Source organism: Oreochromis niloticus, linkage group LG17, assembly GCF_001858045.2.
Source record: "Oreochromis niloticus isolate F11D_XX linkage group LG17, O_niloticus_UMD_NMBU, whole genome shotgun sequence".
Taxonomy (NCBI): Eukaryota; Metazoa; Chordata; class Actinopteri; order Cichliformes; family Cichlidae; genus Oreochromis; species Oreochromis niloticus.
Genome location: NC_031981.2, coordinates 8,250,749 through 8,268,930, shown reverse-complemented (window position 1 = coordinate 8,268,930; position 18,182 = coordinate 8,250,749). Strand labels below are relative to the sequence as shown.

General features: G+C 39.4%; 1 protein-coding gene across 3 annotated transcripts in view; it reads left to right on the top strand.

Moving 5' to 3' along the window:
- Window positions 1-18,182, top strand: part of gxylt1b (glucoside xylosyltransferase 1b) — a 51,246-nt gene that overhangs the window by 5,084 nt on the left and 27,980 nt on the right. The window contains exon 7 of one of the 3 annotated variants that reach the window (XM_025899699.1): window positions 7,951-8,022. The exons of 1 other annotated variant lie outside the window; for it this stretch is intronic. In XM_025899699.1, coding sequence (XP_025755484.1) covers window positions 7,951-8,007 — 57 coding nt within the window. In that variant the 3' untranslated portion in view covers window positions 8,008-8,022. Of the gene's footprint in view, window positions 1-1,108; window positions 2,291-7,950; window positions 8,023-18,182 lie in introns of those variants that run through there. One more of the 3 variants, XM_003450733.5, reaches the window with a different exon arrangement.

Below are 18,182 nucleotides of genomic sequence, written 5' to 3'. Positions count from 1 at the left end.
CAAAGAAGCGAGGGTACGGCCCCTCCCCTGCCTCCAGCACAACACATCGGCCTGTCTGTCGTAAAGCATCTCCTCCCTCCCGCCGCTTCAAAAAAAAAAGCTGCGCTCAGGAAGCAGCAGTTAAATTTTTACAGCTGGTGGTACTTTTAGAGTTTGAGTGTGTGCACCAGCAGCGCCCCATCAGCCGCACAAAATCAATACACCCAACTGTAAATGCAACTTTATGAGCAGCGGGTGTGTATAAGTATGCGCTCATAAAAACCTCTTGCTCTTTGTGACCGAATATCAGACCCAACTGCAAGTAAATGAGCTGGCATAAAAAATGGTAATTCCCCATTGATTTCCTCAGAGTATTGTAAAGGGCCCTTCATTATCGGGAAGACATGAAATTCTTCCTCTAATCCCTGGCTGTTACTGGATTGTAAGCCCATAGCATAAAACTGACCCCCATCAACACCCAGCGGTTTATGTGCAAGCCTGGCTGACCAATCAGATTTGGAGTCCCTCATGATTGCAGCTGATTTAGTTTTTAATGTATTGAAGGAAACGCATCTTCTGAGCACAAATTCAGCTCAGCACACCACTTTGCTGGCTTACTTGGGAAATCTGATCAGTTCTGCTGCTCCTCTTTTCACGTTTCTGAGCCAGCTGCGGCATCGCAAGGACACTAGCATACTTTAGAAACAGAACTGGGATAGTGTAAGTTATTTTGCCTGCTTGTTGGACGCAAAAAAGGTCTCCATTACATATGAAATGCCAAATTTGATATTCAGTTTTGATTCACAGAAAGAGAATGTTCTTTAGTTTTTAGTGTTTTTTATGTTCTTTAGGCTTTTGTTCAAGAGGGAGAAATTAAATCAAACATGCGTTCCTCCTCTGGCTTTCTGTATATGCAGGGAGGTTTGCGCTCCTCGCTTTATGCCTTCCATATATTGGATTGGACAGGCGGAGAGGTCATAGAATACAGAACAGACTGCAGATTGAAATGTCACACGTCTTTTCTTTGTCGTGGTCCAAGCTGAAACAGATTAAAGCTTTGGAATTTAACTCAAAGTTAAGCTGAAAATACAAAGCCAGACTTAACGAAAGGTTTGTTTTATTGTTCCAGTACACTTTCGGCACAGACCCAGTGACGTCTTTGTTGGAGCCTTTAGAAGAGGAACTGTTGAAAACGACACACACTTATTGTGGTAAATCACACACACTCTTTACGAAGAGACTGAGGAACAGTGTGGCAAAGATCAACAGGAAGACTCAGGAGCGGTGACGAACCTGAAGGACAATGACGTGACGCGGGCTTTATGGATGATAAGCTTGTGCAAAGAATTGAAGTCGTACCTGCTGATCTTGAAAGCCTAAACACAAAAAAATTCTAATGAGTGAAACTTTGTCATCAGCTGCTTGAGTTGAGGCAGCTGGGCTAGTCTTAGACTGAGACTAATGACTGCTCAGCTCTTGTAAACCACCAAGAGTGATGCAAAAGCTCTAAAATGGACTACAATGTAGAACAGGCCAGACGGGCTTGTAACAAAGCTCTGATCTTGGCCACAGATTGATACAAGGACTTCTCTTTTTTTCCTTTCATGAATTTTTTAAATTGAGAACAGAAGATTTTTGTTATTCCATATTGGAGAATTTATTTTGAACCCTGTGAGACACAAGAGAAAATAACCTCATCAAAACTGGACAAAAAGGCTTTCTGCAGCGCTCGGTTTGAGAGGCACATGCACTGGACCACTTTTCTGTTTTTTTTCAGCTTCCAGAAACCACTCAGCAGTCATTTATGAGAAAGAAACATGGAAAAAAATGAATTCGTACAATGGACCGAAACCATGTGTCAGTGTACACATGATGGAAATTTCAAAATGGGATAAAGTAGTTGTCTATATAAATATATATTAGCATATAGTTGTGCTGAAATAATTTTGGTGAATGTGCAAATAAGCTGTGAGCTCTTTCCTGATGCCAAAGTATTTGGTTTTTTTTTTAATAGTTTTTGCACTGCTGGATGTTTTTTTTTTTTTTTTTTTTTTTTTTTTTCATTGTTCAAATTTAAAATGTTATAACTGGGAGTGTGTATGTGAGTGTGACTGTTTTGTGACAGTAATGTGCGTCATTGTTTTGTTATATTCAAAATAAAAATGGATAAAGATAATTTCAGCTTGTGACCACTAGAGGGCAGCAGTTATTCATGTGTTCACTAGTGCCCGTACAAGAAGTTTACCCTTTGATGGGGAGAATATCAAGTAAACTGCCATAAAGCAATATTAAATAACTCATGAGTCTGGAATGTAAGTTTCTTTGTATTATTTAATAGGAAGACAAATTCAAGCATCTTACGTTACGTTTAATTTTTAGCCGTATAACGCACTTGTCAGCTCTGCCCATCTCACTTGAAAAAGACTGATTCTGTTTCCCCCAACGCTTCTTCGGACAGATCGATGGACTTGCCAATAATCTAGAAACTGGCCTTCCGAGATGCTGCACTGGCCCTGCCTCAGTATCTGAGGTGCTCATAAAGCGTAAGTGATGGCCCAATAATGCAGCTCTATAGATGTCTGTCTGTTATACGGAGATGAGTTTATGCTTATTCCCATTAGGCGGGGGCATACAATTGTCCATTTATAGCCTGAGAGGCAGTTTGATTCATTGCACCAGAGATATCCTTCATTTATCACAATATATCCTAGAGCTTATCAATTACCTTTATTGACCTGTGTGCTTAAATGCAACATGTAACAGTGCTGGGTCCCCAGAGAGACCGAGGGAGGGGGGAAGACAATGGCTCGAACTGAGCACCATCTTGAAAAATTCAATATCGTCCATCTTCCAAGGTTTCATTTTCCCGAAACTGCGTGTTTTATATCATAATAAATAACTCTGGTTTTATGTCTTTTTGTGCTCATCGCGGATGGGAAGAGAAACTATTTAAATATGTGACCTCCAGTGTTCAGAGTGGTTCGAGTGGAAGATGCAGAGGGGAAAAAAATGGGCACATCGCAAAATAATTAGATGTGTCTGTTTGCGATGGACAAAAAGAGAAATAATGGGGAGGGAGGGAGGGGTGAATCCAGGTAAGGTTGGCCATTTTTCGCTACTGTCACAGGACAAAATGTTGAAGAGGAGAGATGAGTGCACTGCGGGAGGACAGAGAAAAGGTTGATGGACTGTGTTGGTGATGAAAGAAAAGAACGAGGCTGTCATAGCCAATACAGCAATTAGAGCACTTTGTTGCTTCAGAGCTTTATCTTTTGAAGGGTTTTTTTTCTTCTTTTTTTGCTTGACAACAGAGTTGAACCTCAAAATAGTATCATCAAAAGAAAAAAAAGAGAAGCAGATTCAGAGAGAAACATATTTCAGGTATATGGGCTGTCTCATGGAAGAAACAGCACACTGCTTACTAACTGCATCTCTTAACCAGCACAAAAGCACAGTATCCTACATTTCCATAACATCCGATGAGCTGTTGGGTTACCCTAGGTGCTGGAAGTTGTACTTATGAGGATTTATAGATGGATTTTAAGTAAACTGAAAGTAAAACAAGTTAGATAAAGGTTCACAAGAACAGTCTGCTGTGAATTAGACAAATTTTGCTGCTGATCTGTTTGCTATGTGTGGATGGAGGAAGAGACACTAAAGCCCGTTTCAAACTAGCACACGTTACTATGAATGAATCTGACTGCATCTAAATATGTTAATTACATGTTTGACTGAGCCGTGTAGGTCACTGTTGGCATTTACATCAGTTTCAGGACTTCACAATTAACGTCTCATTAATTGATACACACAAGATTCCAGTGATAAATGACACTTGTGTGTCTTTGTGAGTCCCTCAACCCACCAAAATGCCATAAACAGCAATGAGGCTGTATTATTACTAATTTGGCATTAACATGCACATCTTATCCAACTGGCAAAGTTTCTTATTTGCAGCAGCACTGAGACATTTTGTAAATTTTTGGTATTGCTAGTTTAAAAGTGAGAGGACTCCCTTTCTGATAAGCATGTGTGGAAGCGGGGGATAGAACAGCTGTTTTGCACCTATGGCACTGTGGCTCTCTCCATCACTGTGGGTATGTCTGAATGAGGCTTTGAGAAATGTTAATGTAAAAATAAGATGCGTCTGAATGACAGACTGATGAAAAGGGCTTTAGAGTCTACAGCCGCTGTGATATTTCGGTCTTGGACTGTAGTGATGGATGACACTCCAACACTCAGAGACCTGCGCAAGGCTTCAAAAGTCTGACGTGATGTGCCTGCTCATACAGGACCACAGATTAGGAGTCACTTGTGATCAGAGTTAAGCAAAGAAACAAGGACATCCAGCTTGGAGAAACATAACAATGTACACAACTGTTAATCTTCATAAGCTTCAGAGTTTATACATTTATTCTGGCCTTTTCACAAAAAAAGAAATCACAAAAAATAATTACTGATTAGAGCACTTCTGAAAGTTTTTAAAATGTTCACTGGAGCTCAAACCCCCACCACTGTTATGGGATTTATTTGGTTTTCAGTTTTTTGCCTTACTACTGGTTACCGAAAGTTCATAATTATTCAATACACTTTATCAAAGCAGTTTTTAAGCCACTAGTGTGGCTGTGATTGCAAATCATCCATCCCATGCATCAATCCATCCATTTTCCCATTCATGCTCCATCCATCCGTCCGTCCGTCCGTCAAAGCATGCAGGAAGCCACATGGCATGATTCAGTAGCTTGCAGAGCCAACTTTGGCAGGAGTAACTTGAATTTATTGTTTATATGCAATGTTATCAGCCTCTCACATTGTTGTGGAGGAATATTGGCCCTTTGTTTGATTGAGGTTTGCAGGCATTACTTATCCGCAGCTTTCTTAAGGTCCTGCCACAGCATTTCAATCGGGTTGAGGTCTGGACTTTGAGTGGACCTCTGTAGTACCTTGATTTGTTTCCTTTTTTTGGCCATTCTGTTGTAGATTTGCTGCTGTGCTTGAGACAGTTGTCCTGTTGCATGATCCACTTTTATCAAGCGTTAGCTGTCAGACAGATGTCCTCACATTTGGTCTTCGAATACTTTGATATACACGGGAGTTCATAGTCAAATCTGTGTATTTTTTCAAGGTCCTTTGCTGCAATGTAGGGTCTTGTGTTTTGTTCAGATCCAACTTCGCAAATCTAAGTGCTGCCATGTTGTCTTTAGAGAAGAGGCTTTCTCCTGGCAACCCTTCCAAACCAGCCTAGTTGTCCGGCCTTTTTCTCAATATACTGTCATAAACTTGAACGTAGCTCTTGGTTTTTTGCAGTTTCTCTGAGCATTGCACAGAGTTCTGTTAAGACTTTTTTTTCCATATGACTGTAAATACAATGAAAAATCTAGGCTATTCATAGTGACATAGTTTAATTACTTTAACTACTACTAATTTGCTGAACTACCATGTAATGCTGCTTTTATTTTATTAAAAGTTCATGTGTCTTGTCTTTAAAATTTAGGCTACTTAATTTACTTGGGTAGATGATTTTGCTTAAGTTTTTAGGTAAAGCCAACTTAATTTAATCTTTAATCTTAAATTAATATTAACTTAAAGTAATCATGCCTTTCTATTGTGTTTATTAATACTCATTTGTCCATAAACATCTAAAGAAACAAAAGAAATCATCACGTTCTGGAGCATTTCTTACTGGGTTTAGTTTTTAAGTTTTCCTCTTTTGTTATACTTGTGAAATCTAGCATACAGTACATGGATACATAACGTACACATATTCAAACATGTACGCACAGCAAACACACATAACATTGCTGCTATACTATGTGCAACTCCTGCTCCTCACATTGGAGACGTATACCTGCACCCCTGGATTGCACAGCAGGGTGCCATTTAAATCTAACGGGGTTTACATAGAACTCTCGCAAGACATGAGAGAGAGAAAGAGAGCATTACTAAGCCGGGATGTTCCCCACAAGCAGCATGTCATGTTTTACGCTTATTTACGCGCGTGCAACTCCAGGGTGCATTTGATGCCCAGTGAGGTAGAGTATGACATCTCCTATCACACTGACGCTGAATTTGTTTCACTGATAGAGAGTGAGGGGAATTTCTGCAGATTGGTTCATTTTCTTCACGGCTTATTTGCAGTGTGTGTTTGTCAGATTCGACATAGTAAATGCCACAAAGCCAAGCCAAATGATGTTTACCCAGGCCTGTGAGAGACTGCGTTGTGCTCAAGGGAGCCAGCATTTGGGATTCTCCCACCAATATTAAGTTGTCAGCCAAAAGTGATCCTACTGCTTGTTTTTGTCCTTAACACAGTTTCTGGCTTTTATTTTTTTATCCTTTCATTTTGCACTCATATGCCCGATTCTGTCTTTTCTTCTCACATGCCTAAATTCCTATCCTTAGCCGTTTTTTCGACCAGGATCCACCTTTGAAATCCTCTTCAGTTTCTCATGCCTGACTTCTTTTTTCCCGTACCCATCGGAGAGCACACAAACTGTCCAACTGTACTCTGAATACAAATATCCGATGCGCTCATCAAACACGGTGATTTTGAAGAATAGGCAACAGAATTCAAAGAGTTTGTTACAGGAGTTTTTCTCTCTGAGCATTTCAAGAACAACAGCGTGAGTCTACCCCAGCCTTGGGGATACGAGCTCCTTCAGTTTGTAGCCGACCACGGACGCACAAATGAGCCAAAACAAGGTTGCAACAGTAGAGCAAACAAGGACCAAACCCAAGGACAATGACAGCACCTTACTGTCCTTTGAAGCATATGAGGTTTTTGGGATGAGCTTGCAACAAATTAGATGTTCAGTGGGGATTTGAAGTGTTTTGAAAAGCCGAATGTACAAAATATAAAAGCTAGCAAAGGTTTTAAAAGAAAATGACAGGAAATGTCAGATATTTTGTAAAAATGCACTCACTTGCTTGGATAGTAATTAAAATGAAGCTACTGTTAGCAAATGGGTAACTTTGCTTATGAAATGTAATTTTTGTGAAATATTGCATGTTCAAATAAATCAAACCTTTGAGGTAAGCAAATGTACTGGCAGGTTTTTCATTTTTTTAAATGTACGACTAAGCCAGACATTTTCTATCTGTTAATAGTCTAAGAATTTTGATTAACTACTGTAAGACTCCAGGCAGGAGGCACTTAACCTGAAGTCTGAACACAACTGTATATACAGCACTGTGCAAAAACTTTTAAGCCAGCCTACTTTTTTATGAGGATAAAATGGAAAAATGAGTAGCAAAGTGTGCAAACGTAAATGGAAATACAGAGTTCAACAATTCCAATGAGCTTGAAAACCAATTTTTAGTATGATCATCTCTATTCTTCAACACAGCCTGAACTCTCTCAGGCAAACTTTCTTATTATTTCTTTAAGTAGTTTTCTGGAATAGTTCTCCAGACTTCTTAAAGGACATCCAAAGCTCTTCTGCCCATGAAAGTGGCCACTTTTATATTACTTTCATATATTGTTTTAGTAAGTATCCAAAACATACAAGTTTCATTTATATAATTTTTCCAAGGGATCTTATATCTGTTTTCACTCTTGTATGCTTTTCATACAAGTTTCACACAAGACAGATACAAACTTTATAAGATTTATATATATCTTTTCCATATGGGTGTGGATGTTGGCTGCTTTTTCTTGTGTTCTCTGTCAAGAGAACGTTGAGGTTGTGGTTCTGGCCAATCCATGACTGATAGTGTTCTGTTGTTTGTTTGTCTATACAGTTATGTGTTTTGGATCATTGTCATGCACATGGTCATGTATCTGTCAACAGATGGCTGTTGACACTCACTGTTGTACCTCTCTCCTGACCTCTTCTATACATACTGCAAAGAATTTGAACCAAAAATCTAAAACTTTCCTTCATCGCTCGATCAGACCTGTTGCCACTGAATTATGGTTCAGTTCTCGTGTAATTCGGCTAACCTCAGGCTTTCTCCCTGTTTTCCTTCCTTAAGAATGATTTCTTGACAGCCTCCCTTCCACCGAGACCATTTCTGATGAGGCTTCAGTGAACAGTAGATGGATCAGTTGAAGAGGTAATGTCTTGGGTCTTATATTAGATATTTTCCTGTTTCTTAAGGACATAACTTTCAGATATTGGTCATCTGCTGTAGGTTTGTAGGTTTTGTAGCGAAAAAGCAGCCAGTGTCCAAAGAAAAGCTGTGAAAGCCCTTTGGACTGTAGCAGGAAGCTGGAGTACTTGGAGAGAACATTCACTGCGATAATATTGTTGTGACAGTTTCACATTCTGACAGCTTTAAGCAGCGCAAAACATTCCAGCTACACATTTACAGTAGAGACAGGAAATGTTAGAAATATTGTCATGAATCTCTCAGCAAAGAATAGTATTCCCCAAAATGCTGACTGTTCCTTTTAATCTGACTGCAGAAAGCATACATTGGTAGAGGATTATTGCTAGTAAAAAATGTTATAGAGCATTTTTTTCTGCAGTGAATTTGAGCACCGAGGTGCATATTTGTATGTATTTGAATTCACACGTGAAACGCATACACCCACATACACGCAGACCCCATCTGCTCTTCCTTGACTATATATCACATATAAAACGTACAGCCAAAGCATGGAGAGGCTGACATCAGAAATGAGAGTGACCCTGCCGCTTTTATATCTCAGCGCACCCTGACCCCCCTCCTCTTTTCCCTGCTGCATCCCTATCTTACAACAATAGATTTCCCATTACTACTCCCTCCTTCGCTCCATCTCTCAATCATGCTCTCTACAATATTTAGCCCCGGAGGGATCCGATTCAGAAGACACCTCATGCTTCTATGTGTGGACATACAGGTGTGGCCATTTGAATATTTTTCCTTATGGGAAGAAAGAAATTCCGGAAGCGTGTGCACGTGCAGTACAAGCATGTGTGTGTGGTGCAAAGCCTTTATTGTACTCCATAAGCTCAGCACTTATCTTTCCTCTTCTCCTCTTTTTATCCAAGTCTCCATACACTCTCTCTTTCTCTCTCTCTCTCTCACACACACACACACACACACACACACACACACACACACACACACACACACCAATACACTCGCTCTCTTTCCCCTGTGAGCTTTTCAATTAGGTAATTACAGTGGCAGTGAATAGAGCCTGCCTGGACACTGGCGCTCTATTGTAGAAGCACCTGTCCCCCCATAGACAGCAATTACCTGCCAGGCTGGAGGGGAGTTTCAGGCTATTGTCTGTGTGCACATATTTGTGTGAATGGGCAACTGTGTCTGGTTGTCGCTCCTCACTGTGTGTATATACTGTTTTTGTATCAACGCAGGTGTGTTGGCGCGCACACCTATTTCAGCTCCCGAGAGTCCATTATATGTTCTTCGAAGTGCATTTAATCATATTCAGTGACAGAGGAAGTTTTGGAAGCGTATTTTTAATTATGAATATGTGTGTGATGTACATTTTACATTTGGGGTATTGTGACCACTGCCCCCTACAAGTAGCATGTTTAGCACATTGTTGAAACATTTTGTTAACATTTTAAGACATGCTGTGTTTTTTTTCCCTTTATTGGATCTCAGAGTGCTTTGATCGCGACACATAAAGTGCTGCTACTTCAATTTGCGTACACCTCTGCACACAGACTGTGCTCAAAGTATTGTGCCCCAATTTTATGAAACCCTACATCTAATTAAAAACATATATTGAAACTTTTTTTTATTGTTCTTTGAAAAGACTGAAGATTATTTTTATGCCACAGGTTAAAGGATAAAATTAAAATGATCATGTCTGCAGCATTGTAATTGTATTCATGTGTGCATGTGAGTTTCTGTAGGTCTGTACAGTCTGATTGATTCAGTGAGAAGTTGTGAAAAGAGCAAAGCTGGCCTTTTTAAGATTTCTGAAGATGTTCGAGGACGCCAGATTGTGGTGGAGCTGGTGGAGAGCGGGCAGGCAGGGTTTAAGCAACGAGGAGTAGGCAGGCTGAACAAAAGCTGGCACATGTGGAGAATCTGCAGCACAAAGAAAGCAGGGTTACATGGGGATCACATGTAACTAAAGGAATAAGAGTGGAGTCTAAGCCTTTCTACTGCAGGAGCTGACAGAACAAGGTGGAGAAGTGGTATATAAAAAGTGTCTTTGTGTATATTTATATATACTGCAGCGTTGGTCCTCAGCTATGTCAGCCAGGCACAGGTGCCACTTACTACAAGGCAAGCCAGGTGGCTACTTGAGGCCCCAGACCAGTGGACTTACAAAATTTAAATTACAGCAGGGGCTATGTGCAAAATTTGCAATAACACTTAGAGAGACCTGACCTCCCTAAGGGGATTCCACCCATAAACAGTATAAAGGTTTGATGTCACGAGGCCTGATTATTCATGACCTTGTAAGTGAGGAGGACGATTTTAAATTTGTTTCTGGATGTAACAAGGAGCCAGTGAAAAGAAGCCAGAATAGGAGAAATACATCTTGTCAGTGTTCGTGCTTCAACATTTTGGATCAACTGAAGGTTTTTCAGGGAGTTTTCAGGACAGTTTGACAGTAGTTCAGCCTAAAGGTAATAAATGCATGAACTAGTTTTCCGCATCCCTCTGTCAAGTCAAGTCAAGTCAGAAAGCCAATTTTTCAGATCTGGAAGCTACATCAATGTTTTGACTCCACTCACTCCAATCACTGCTACCATTAACTGTGAAAAAGACACAGTTTATGCTTGCAACTTCCACTAGCATCTCATTATATCTTTTGTTTACTTTAACATTAGATCACTTAGCTAGCAGAGCAGTCTAGTGTTTTAACCTCTGCTAGCCAAGACATGACCAATTGAAGAGCAGAATTTATTTGTTTTTTGTTTTTATTTTGGTGTCAGATTATTTGTGATGTAATGGCATGAATGCTGATTGGAGGACTGCCCTGTGAAATTTTTGTCTAATGCCCCAAGAGGATATCACTGTAATAAGAGATCAGCTATGCCAAAAAGAGAGGCAAAGGAAATAAGGGGGGGGAACTAGAAGGACAAAAAAGTAATATTGTCATCTGGGCTTTATGGAGTGTGTGTTTTGGTTCATGCAAAGGGCTTTTTCACTCAAAATTGCACTAAGAGTAATGAGACCGAATTAAAATAATAAGGTTGGGGATCTTAAAACAAAAAACATGAGGTAAAAAAAAGCACAATCACAAAGATGAATGATCATTTTCCATGGATTTTTCCTCAGTACGAGATTGTTCCTGTACAAAAAAAATCAAAATCTAAAAAATTCTGTGGTGTTTTATCTCCTGCATTACCAATTCAGATCACACAGTGAGCTATCTCAAAGGTAGACTGACATTTCATAATAACTATAGCAGAGCTGTTGCCACATCTTGTGAAATTCTCTTGCATTTTTTTGCATCTTCTACTAGAAGTTAGAACTTGTGTTTGGAAGACCATTAAGCTCAGCAATAAATAAATAAAAGGCCCTAAAAGGTGAAAAATTAATGTGGACAAATTCAAATTTATAAAATAAATCAACACATATACAAATGTAAACATAAATGAGTCACTTACACACTTACACACATTGAAAGTTTTTTCAATTATTCCAGGAACTTTTGATTTGGTACCTGTTGATTTCTAAAAGGCACCCCATTTATTTACCAGATGGGAACAAAAAGCAGGGAAACAAATGAGGCATTTAAAAATTAATGTCCCCTTAAATAAAGAAATAGGCTACTTGGAAATAAGAGTTCCTTAAAATTATTACCTAATTTATTTACATCATGAACTTATTTATTTATTTCATGGAGTGATTTATTAAATTTGTAATTTAATAAATAAATATTCATTCAACAAGCTTACTCATATTGGTTGCGATATGCTCGTATATCGCAAAGAATAGATGTTAAACATTTTACGAATAAAGATGTAACAATAGAAAACAGACAGAGACATGAAAATAACCATATTTTCGTGAATAGTAAGTACATTTTTTAGGTTGCTTTATGCTCTTTTGCAGGCTGCAGTAGCTATGCTCACTTGTGAAGTGCAACTTGTAAATCAGTATGCTGCTTAACAGGCAACGAACATATATTTGTACAAATTACGCCCTGATGGATCTTGTGCATGCGTCTGCTTTTGGCAGCTCCCCGGTGGGTTAATTTACACCTGAGTCCATTTTGTAGTGAGCACCTATCGATTTGCCTGTACGTACGTGTAGCTCTGTTAGGACGAAGCAAAATCTTTGCCACAAATCGAAGCAAGCATGATTTGTGTGTGCACGCACACACAAATCATGCCATACACGCCATACATTTCTCAAACATCTCAAGGTGGCGAAGCACATTAGTAACATCCCGTCTGTTCCCATGCCGAAAAGGATCTATTCGGTTAATTACGGCTCTTTTCCTTTCGTTATATTATGTGATGGACTGGTTAGAGTGTGAACATTTCCATGCGGGTTTAGGCATACACCAAACACACAAGTTTAGTGACAAGACTTCCTGTGAAAACTCTAAATGTTACTGTCTCTCTCAATCTGTTTACAGCTCTATTATTTCCCCAGGTAAAAGCAGTGATGCATGAAGATGATTTGCTGTCAAATGTGTTTCATCGCTGACTGCTTTGTGCTTCCTGAACAGTGTCATTGAGTAAAATGCATAACGACTAATGGCTGAGCATGCTGGCAGGGTTCCAAGTCTCCGTAATCAAATGTGTTCAGAGTTTATCTGTGATGTTTATCAGGCTTAAATCTCCTGGTGTTCCGGGTGGAGGATGTGAGGCAGGATATGAGGCCGATGGTTGTGATCAGTCACTGATAGCATCGCAAGGAATCCTAATGAAGGAACACTGTCAAAGGATATAATTAGGAAAACTCATAATTATCGACCTAAAAGATGTACTCGTGCTGTCTGAGGAGAGATGAGGGAAGGCAGAAATAGTGCTGAAATGAAAGGTCAGTACCAACACAGCCATAACACCTAAAAACCCCACTCCTCCCCTTTAAGATAGACCTCTGTTTATTCCAAAACTGCATTCACATATAAAATGCTTCAAATATACTATAGGAAACGAAAATATAAGACATGATTGATTTGAAAGGATGTAATTTACAGTTTGCAAAAGCAGAATTAGCATTTAGAGAAACAAAAGAACTAACTTACAATGAATGACTGTAAACTCCCTGTCAAGTCAAATTTTGTCAGTTTCCTCTGAGGCATTGGTGAAAACGGGATAAAGTATATTACTCTGGGAGGCTAAAGCCAGGCTAGTACTCTGTAGGAATTTCATTAGTTTTGTTGGTATTTAATCATTATCCAGATTAAAAATAAATTACTGAATACATTAAAATCTTTACCGAATTTTGAGGTAGTACATGCAGTAGGCAAATTGGGAAATAGTATAACCATTAATTTAAAGTAATTTATTACTTGGAGGATGGCACCATGGAGAGCGTGGAGATTCCATGTTCTCGTTGTGTCTGCGTGGGTTCGGAATACCTGCTGAATTTTCCTCCCACAGTCTAAACACATGCACGGGGTTAGGTTAACCGGTGATTATAATTCGACTATAAGTGTAAATCGGAATGTGAATGGTTGTCTGTCTCTATGTGTTAGCTCTGTGATAGATTAGTGACCTGTCCGGGGTCTAAGATAGGCTCCGCCCCCCCACAACCCTGAACTGGAAAAGCGTAAGAAATTGGACAAATGGATATGATGCCAAAGGAACTTAATGCAATGTACACAGAGGGGATTGCCCAACTGCAGCACACATGGAGAAAGACTAAAGTCCAAAATCCAGTGCTTTAATCAAAAACAGGAACTGGTCAAACATGGAAAGCATCAGGGCAAACAACCCAGGTGGGGAGAAGGAGAGAAGTCCATTAAACAGTCTAAAAAGGCTATGCATGAAAAGACTGAATGAGAATGTTTGGACTACGTCCACATGTACACCAGAATTTTCTAAGACAGAGATTTTCTGCTTTTTTAAAAGAAAAAATGTCTCCACATAAAAAAATAAGATAAAAATCATGTCTTCTTATAGGTAGGCATTAAATATCAGTGTCATCATGTCAGTATTTAACCAAATGCAAGATGTGGCCATAAGCTTCTGAAAAGCTATGGATTTAAGGTAGAGTTGTATTAACGAACATTAAATTACACAGTGAGAAAAATTCACCTTTGACTTGATCACTTTATCCATTCCGAACATTTTTGATAAAGCACACATTATTTCTTGGGTTTTGGCTGCCACTTACAAAACCCTCACTTGAAAGATGTGAGATGTCAGTAATCTCGACCACTGATCAGTGCCCAGTAACAACAGTTCTATACAGTTCAACCTTGAGACTAGATGAACAGTTTTGCTAAATTTGAAACAGATTTCCTCAACAGACACGACAATGGGACACAAAGACCAAAAACTTAATGTCTCCAGCTACATCAGTCACAAGCAAGACATAAATTAAGACTCAAGGTACTCATGATGTTGGCTATTCTCTAATATAATTTACTTTAACAAGGCTTTGCAGCTTTTGGAAAATGGTGGTGGGATTGTTCCTATTTTGTCTGCTACTTGCTGCTAAAAACTTAGAGGTAAAAAGGTCTAAAAAATAAATAAAAACATGAACTTGTAGACTTGTTTAATATGTTTGAGCTTTTCTCTGAAATGGGTTTAGTAGTTTTCTCTCACAGTTGCTTATGTATTCCAAAGCTTAACTTCTACTTACCTAGTTTAGAGTTCCTCTGAATTTTCTCTACAGGACTCTAGGGTTTTTGTGTGGTAGTGCTAAAATTATGGACACAGTAGCAATATAAAAGAAGAAGTAGTTTCTGCTTTTCTCTAAAAATCCTAATTCAAATTTTAAGGTCTCTATGGGGCAGATAGACAGCACTCTTCTCACTCAGTGGTCCACAGATCAAAACGTGTAAGTTGGTTCTGACAAAGGCATCTTTCAAAACTAGATGATTTCGCCTGCAATTTCGTGGAAAAATGACACCTGTAAAGTGAAATTTGTGGGCTTAGCAGAAAGTTAGGGAGGAAATTTTCAGAAGAAATTTTCTGCCTTTCCCACTCTGTCAGTTAATCACTCCACTCTGTGAAATAACTTGAATTTTCCTGACGAACAATTTAAAAACTGTAAGACACGTCTTGACAGCTAGACAGTTAAAACTTGTGCACGACTTGGTATCCAACAGGACAAATTATCCCAAACACACATCAAAAAGTGTTTTGATGGCTAATATTAAGCTTTTGGAATGGCTTTCCCAAAGGCTCGACCTGAACCCTACTGAAAATGTGGGAACTATGGGTAAAAGCAGAGTCTGTGCCAGGAAACCAACCAGTTTCAATGAACTCTGTTATTTCTGCCAAGAAGAGTGGTCCAATACCCAGCCAGAATTATACCAGAAGCTTGTTGACACCTACAAAAAGGATCTGGTTGAGAGGCAGAGACGACAACTGATATTTAACCAAATATCATTTGGTGTGTATGTATTTACTGGTGTTACGGTGAGCTGTGTGGCAGGCAGTGGTTGGACCCACGCGCAGGACTCAGAGACGGAATATTTAACTCAAGGTGGCAGCTTTATTTGCTGGCAAAACAAACTTAGCAACATAACACATGGGTACAAAAACAAAACTCAAACTAGGAGGGTTTAACTAAACTGGGAATACATGGTGTGGCATGTCATAACCTGACAACACGGGACGAGGGATGAACACACAGCTAACATGGAGGGAAAAACACAGGGCTTAAATACAAACTGGTGTGATTAGGGAATGTGAGACAAGAGGAAGACACAGCTGGGACAATGCAGGCATGATGAGGCACAGGGAAGCAACACTGAAACCATAATCCAAGGACTAAGAATGTAACATAAGCAAAAGATCACAAGTCATAATAATAGGCGGAACTATCAGTTCAATAATAAACCCACGGTACTGGGTCACGGACCCCGTACCGTGACAATTGGAGGCTGTATGTACTTTTGATTCTGTGTGGATTCCAAAATACATTTAAACTTGTGCATCCAATTCTTGTTTGTACAGTCATCAAAGATGTGTGCTGTGCAGTTATTCCACTCGGGAAAAAGAGCTTTTCAAGGAAATCAGAAGGGCCCCAAATTACATGAAATTCATGCCTGTGAAGAATGCATGTAAATGTCTGACAACAACTGTATTATTCTATAATATGTAATATCAAAATTTTATCTAAATTCTTGACTAATATCTATTAATAAGAAAGAGAACTACTACCTAGTCGGTTAACCTGCTTTTGAGTGGTTTTTGAGTGTTCCTCTTGAGACTTTAATGTCTCTTTTACCGAGCTGTGAACAAGCAGCAATGAGGCAGGCAAAAACCCAGCCTGTGGATCCTCCTGCTGAGGCGAATATATATTAAAGGCTTTTCAGCTTCTCAGACAGGCCTTACTTTGGTCTGGGAATACACAGAGCTCTAGCCACTGACAGCTTATGTAAGCAGCAGAACCCTGGCTGTCGCTCAGATCGCCGCCACTTTGAGGAGAGAAACAGCTCCCGCTGTTGAGAGCACAGATGGGGAGACACACTCGGAGAGAGGCAAGGGTAACAAAGCAAAATAAACACTGACACATGTGGGTTTTGAGACAGGAACGTCTCAATTGAAGAGGAATGGTGGAGAGTTCTCGGGCATCTTAAACACAAGGCAACAGTCACACTGCAGTCAAGGTCACGCACAGTGTGATGACTTCCGAATCTTTATGTGCTGCTCCTTTGATGGTGAAACTGAAGTGAAATCAATGCCCTCATTGATGCTTTCGCTGTCCGAGGGAAGGATTCCACATTGTACCGACCCATTCATTAAGAGGTTAATGACTCGAAATGTGAAATTAATTTAACATCCAACGAAAGACTCCCCGCAAGTGTCACAGGGATAGACTGAGCTCAGCTATCAGCCTAATGTTCTTCAAGATGAATGGACCCCTCCCTTTTTCAGAGGGCTCCATTTCTCCCATACCCATCACAGATATGGGCTGCTGCTTTTTCCACGGCCAGATTGAATTTATAGTTTAATTAACACTTTGGTAGCAAAAAGATTCTCTCACAGTACAGCTTGCCCGAGATGTGTTTAGATATGGTGAACTAGAAATGAAAAAGCAGAGGTTTTATCTCAGAGATTATTATATTAAATAAAAGAGAAGCACACAGTAGCTCATGGAAGACTTACTGTCACGAAACTTTAAAAAAAAAAAAGACCCTCTAGTTCTTTGTTCACACGGGAGCAATAAAAGCAGATGGCAACTAAAATGAACCATGAATGCACTATGAGGACAGTTTCTCATCATAATTTACCTCAAGCTCGTCGCATAAAAGTTGTGTTTGCAAAGTGGTTAATTCCACTTTGATTCAGTGCCACTGTAAAAAGACACACTTTGCGGAAGTGAACACTATTTCAGCTGTCAGGCTGTTATATTGGCCGGCGGTGATTAAAGCTTTAAATTTTGATTGCGGGTTATTTGTGCTCAATATTGTGATTAATCTGTCATTGCAGGGCAAGGTTATTTCCTTGAAATGACACAGGCTGCTTTTCATTAGCTGACGTGTTTTCATGGCCTAATGATATTATGCTGGCAAATGAGATAAAACAAACTTGAGATGATTTATTACTTATAAAGTAAATAATTATTACTTAGTTCTTAATATGCACCATACATAAGAATTATAAAAAACTTTAAAAGTAGGGTTTAAAAAAAAGAATGTTGATGCAATGCGTTACTGTAATCATGCTATATTTTTCTATAGTGATGTAGCGCATTAAATTCATATTACAGTTGCATTTATATCACTTGTGTTACAAAGCCTTTGCAATTATCTGCACAATGGTTTATTTAAAATTATCTGCACAATGCTTCAGTTCCAAGCAGGGAAGGGGAAAATGGTGAAGCACTCTACAATGTTTGAAGAGTGGAGTTTTGAATATTACTTTTATTTTTATTGCACAAAAAGTACAAGAACATGACTGCAAAGTGAAAACTGCACCCAGGATAGACACAGCTGTGAAAACACGAACATCCACTCTTGTCTTTGCAAGCATCCACAAAGGAAACATGCTAATACAAAGCTAGTAGCTTTCAGAACCAGAGTGATGTTAGTGCAGAGTGAATGTTGACTTCAGCTAAGCAGCAGGAGTTTGGTCTTCAGCAGATAACAAATGCAGTGGGGAGCAGCCAGGGTTGTAGCCTGGTATTCAAGTGTGCTGCCAGCTTTGTGTTAA